Genomic DNA, 4,861 nt, shown 5'->3' on the forward strand with positions numbered 1-4,861 from the left:
AAATTAAAATTACAACAAGTGACACACAACGTTGCTGCTCGAGTGTTTTTTATGTTTCTGCTACGGTTTGAAAAGTGCTGCGAGGAAAACGTTGTGTGTCAGTTGGATTAAAAGAAAGAAAAAAAAAAGAAGAACAAGAAATAAAGAAAAGTTGGCGAATGGATGAGTGAGGCGAGTAGATATATACACACACACACACATATTCCTGCATATATGCAAAGCGGGGACACGCATTGAGTTTGAATTAGAGGAGGAGGAGTGGTTAATTTATAGAGAGAGTCAGATTTTACTTTCATTATAAGATATTATATCACTCTTTCTTTCTTCCTTTCTTTCTTTCTTTCTTTCTTTCTTTCTTTCTTTCCTTCATTTGTCCTTTTTCCTTCTTTCTTTCTTTCTATCTTTCCCATCCAAAAGTATGAAAATCCTCAAAACTGGAAATATGAAGTTTTTTCAGTACTTTAACTTTAATTTTCTTTCTTTCTTTCTTCCCTTCCTTCCTTCCTTTCCTCCTTTATCTTTCTTTCTTTCTTTCATCCTTTATCTTTCTTTCTTTCTTACTTTCGTCCTTTATCTTTCTTTCTTTCTTTCATCCTTTATCTTTCTTTCTTTCTTTCTTTCTTCCTTTATCTTTCTTTCTTTCTTTCCTCCTTTTCTTTCTTTCTTTCTTTCTTTCTTTCTGATCCAAAAACATGAAAATCCCCCAAAACTGGAGATATGAAGTGTTTACTTCATGGTATGTACTTTCACTTTGGATTCTTTCTTTCTTTCCTTCTTTCTTTCTTTCTTTCTTTCTTTCAGCTGATCTAAAACCACAATATAAAAAAACCCCATCTTCCTCGCTATCTATCAGTACTTCTTCTTCTTCATCTTCCTTTGGCTAAAAATTTCACCTCTCAAAATATGAGCGCTGTATTTTCCCACAGTAATTTTGGTCCTTGAATGCAACTAATTAGTTTTCTTGTTTTCCACCGCTGCATATATGTACGGCCCATACGTGTGATATATATATATAAACTTCTGAAAGGAAAATGCATGATGGGTGAAAATGACCAAATCAGAGGCTCCCTTTTCGTGTGCAAGGCTTTCCCATCCCGTAACGATAGCGTGGCGTAGCGTTGCCATAGAAACGCGGGCCGAAAAAAAGTCGACGGAGTGTAGTAGTCTGCTGACGGCTGGTTATCGGATCGATTGGTAGACCTGGGCCAAATACAGGAAACCCCCGGAGATGATGAGGTTAGCTCCACAGGACGGGACGGATGCTTTAGACTAGCAGGGAAGAGTTTAATTATAATTATTTAACTTTAATATTAATCTGTTATCGAACCACATTTCCTTCGAGTATTTAAGAAAATTGACATTTAACCCTTTAAACCCCAAATGGGAAAAGTCATTTTCTATCACTTGTATTTGAGATTCTTCTTTTCTTTACTCTTGAATAAAGAAACCATCGTCCACTAAATCAATACGTTTGCTACTTGAGTAGATTTTAGGGCTGTTAAACGATTAATTTTTTTAATCGAGATTAATCGCAGAATTTCCATAGTTAATCACGATCAATGGCGTTTTGAATTGCATGTTTAAAATCCTGTTATTTTCCATTTGAAGGCAGTTTTAAGCCCATAATGTAAAGCATTTCTTACCAGAGTGTCTTAACTGGGAATCAATCACGGCTCTGCTGCGACTCCCACACTCCAAAATGGTCCTTTGGTGGAGCTGAGGCTGGCTTGGCTGCACCTGGGTGTTTAGCGTGGAGGTGCTAACTCAAACTCCACGTACTCCGGTGGTAGTTAAACTCCGTTTGACACAGGTTGCATTTTACTTTTGACTTGTCAACTGAAGCGTCTGGAAGTGTTTTAAAGTTAAACAAGCCGTTCAAAAGTCCAGTAGCTCTCTTACTTTCCATCAGCGCGGTAGGTTTACTGCAGGAGGCCACTTCAAAGCATAGCGCTACAGCTAGAGGAGCCGTCTACGGGGGAGTAGAAGGGACAAAAAGGCTTGCAACATTAAAATGCGATTTATAAAAAAACATAACTCATTATGGATTACATTAATCTAATCGCGATTAATGCTTGAGTAGATTTTGCTGCTAATCTTTGACTTAAACTGAGAGTTTTCTTCCTTTTGAACCAGAAACTGGAGACAATCAGGAGGAAAGTGCTCGAGCTCCACACAATGAGGATGTATTAAAACGTCACCAACTTGGTATAACGCCTGTTTAACCCAGGTCAGCAGTAGATATGTCATTTAAAACAAAACAAAAAGAAACGTATAATCAGTAAAAATCTAAATTTAGACTTAGAGGATCGGAGATTTCCATCAGACTTTATAAGAGCGCTGCGGGGATCCGTTCAAGCGAGTCGTTGCAGATGTTTATAAGTGTATTACAAATGTTAAAAAACCTCTTAGTTGACTTATAATATAGCTAAGGGTTTCAGTACAAAATCTAGAAGTTCATCTGAAAAAGTCCTATGACTGTTTTTAACGCGTCTAAGAATCTCTTTTTGTTTTTGTTCTGCAACGCCAGCCGTGTTCAACCTCGGAGACGTCTTAGAAAGCCTGACTCACAGTCGCTATTTAATCTCCATTTTTAAAGGTTCTTTCACAGTTTGGGCTATTTTTGGAGGGAAAAGGAAGGGTTAGCAAAACAACCCAACAATACTAAAAAAGAAAAAAAGAAAAAAAGGAAAAGAAGCCAAAGGGGGGAGGTGGGGGCGTACCTATGTTCCCAGGGTCCTATGTTCCCCGATCGCGGCTAACTCGGTTGCTAGCTCAGCGGCTAACTCCGCTTTTAGCTCGGCGGCTAATTCGGCTGCTAGCTCGGCGGCTAATTCGGCTGCTAGCTCAGTGGCTAACTCATCTGCTAATTCGGCTGCTATCTCAGCGGCTAACTTGGCAGCTAACTCAGCTAACTGGCTAACTGTAGACGATATCATCCCTATGTTTGCCGGTCACATACAAAGCGGGGGACATAGGACCCGGGGAACATAGGGATGATCCCGGGGGGGGGGGGCGTTAGTAACTGGAGGTACGAAGCCGAAGCCGAGAACACGACACTCTGAAGAGGAGGATGAGTGGACGGAGACGGAGGAGAGCTGAAGAATTGGACAGACTCAACGGACGTCCAGAGCTGGTTAAAGAGATTTCCTAAAAAACTCCCCGCCCCTCCTCCCTCTTAACCCCCCCCCCCTCCTCCTCCTCCTTCTTCCCGAAGTATCCCCAAAATGTATTTATTGTGACATCCACAGAGCAGACGGTGCGGGTGAATGAATGAATGAGCGATGGCGGTGACTTCTGCTGGAGTCAGGTTAAACTTCTCAAACCATAATGAGGGGAAAGGGGGAGGGGTGGGTGGGTGTGGGGGGGGGGGGGCTAGGGCGGGTGGATGGTGTCGATGGATGGATGTGGAAATGGCCGACACAGACTCGTATCAAAGTTCAAATACTACAGCAGAAAAAAATAGAATAAAACATAACAATAATAATAATAGCAATAATCATCTGCAGCTGTGGGAAACTTCTCCAGGTGGTTGCTCCAGTCCTCCGCATCATCATCATCATCATCATCATTACAATTATTATTACTATTGTTATTATCATCATAATATGGGTGGGCTAGTTAATTTTCTTTCTTTTTTTTTCCTTTTTTTTTTTTTAAATCTTCATCTTCATCATCGTCGTTGAGTTAGGTACTTTTATTTTGTAATCATTTTTTTTTTTCGCATTTTCCGAAAAGAAGCTGTCCATTAATCTTGAACTGCTACGGTTTGATCCTTGCTTGGTGCCTCTGTGGCGTTCGCCTCCTTGGCCGGAGGTTCGGCGGCTGGTGTTGAACTAGGAGGGGTGGCGGCGGCGGCGGCGGCGGCTTCCTTCGCCGGTGCTGGAGCCGCCGCTGCTGCTGCTGCTGCCCCCGCCCCCGCCGCCGCCTCTGTGGGCTTGGGCTCAGGGGAGGCAGCGGGGGCCGCCTCGGCTTTGGCTGCTGGTGCCGCGGGGGCCTCAGTCTTTTTGGCGTCGGCCTCATCTTTGCTCTCCGCCGCCGCCGCAGCCTTGACTTCCGGCTCCTTGGCAGCGGGGGCCGACTCTTTGGCCGGGGCGGGGGCGGCTGGTTTCTCCTCGGCTTTGGGGGGCTCCGCGCTCTTGGCCGCCTCCGTTTTGGGCTCGGCGTTGGCGGCGGGTTTCTCGGGCTCCTTCGCTGCCGGAGCGGCGTCCTTCTCGTCCTCTTTGGGCGCCGCGGCGTCGGCCGGCGGCGCCTCCTTGGCCGCCGTGTCGTTGGCTACCTCTTTAGCGTCGGTGGCGGCCGGGGCTTCGTCCTTGTTGTCTTTCGGCGCTTCACTTTCCTCCGGAGAGGCCCCCTCCGCTTTGGCGTCCTTGTCTTTGGCCTTGTCATCGTTTACGTTGTATCCCTTCTTCTTTTTGCTGAGCTTGCCTCCCATTTTTGGATCTCTGGCCTCTGAAACAGAAGAAGGAGAAAAAAAAAGAGAAATTAATTTGTGCTTATAATATGGGTCGAAAATGCGTCTCGTGAAGCTATAATTAAAGGGCGCACCAAAAACCCCAAAGACGATGGGTTTTCTATCGCTCATTCTCTTGTCATGTCTTCTTTTTTATAAAGTCACATGTGGATCATTAACCTTGTTACAGCTTCTACCTGCTGAGAAGATCTCAGTCAGTAGTAGGAGAGGAGCAGGCTGAAGTACTGAAAACACTTCATATTTCCAGTTTTTTCATACTTTTGGATCAGAAGGAACGAAGGAAGAAAAAGAAAGAAAGAAAGAAAGAAAGAAAGAAAGAGTGATATAATATCTTATAATGAATGTAAAATCTGACTCTATAAATTAACCACTCCTCCTCTAATTCAAACT

At 43.8% G+C, this 4,861-nt stretch overlaps 1 protein-coding gene across 1 annotated transcript; it reads right to left on the minus strand.

The window, feature by feature from the left end:
- Positions 1-3,729: 3,729 nt before the first annotated feature.
- Positions 3,730-4,432, minus strand: LOC128368697 (brain acid soluble protein 1 homolog). Its single transcript, XM_053329556.1, has one exon. It carries the CDS (start codon positions 4,430-4,432, stop codon positions 3,746-3,748), a length of 687 nt encoding a protein of 228 aa, XP_053185531.1. The 3' UTR covers positions 3,730-3,745.
- Positions 4,433-4,861: the final 429 nt, after the last annotated feature.

This window comes from Scomber japonicus, chromosome 12, assembly GCF_027409825.1.
Source record: "Scomber japonicus isolate fScoJap1 chromosome 12, fScoJap1.pri, whole genome shotgun sequence".
NCBI lineage: Eukaryota > Metazoa > Chordata > Actinopteri > Scombriformes > Scombridae > Scomber > Scomber japonicus.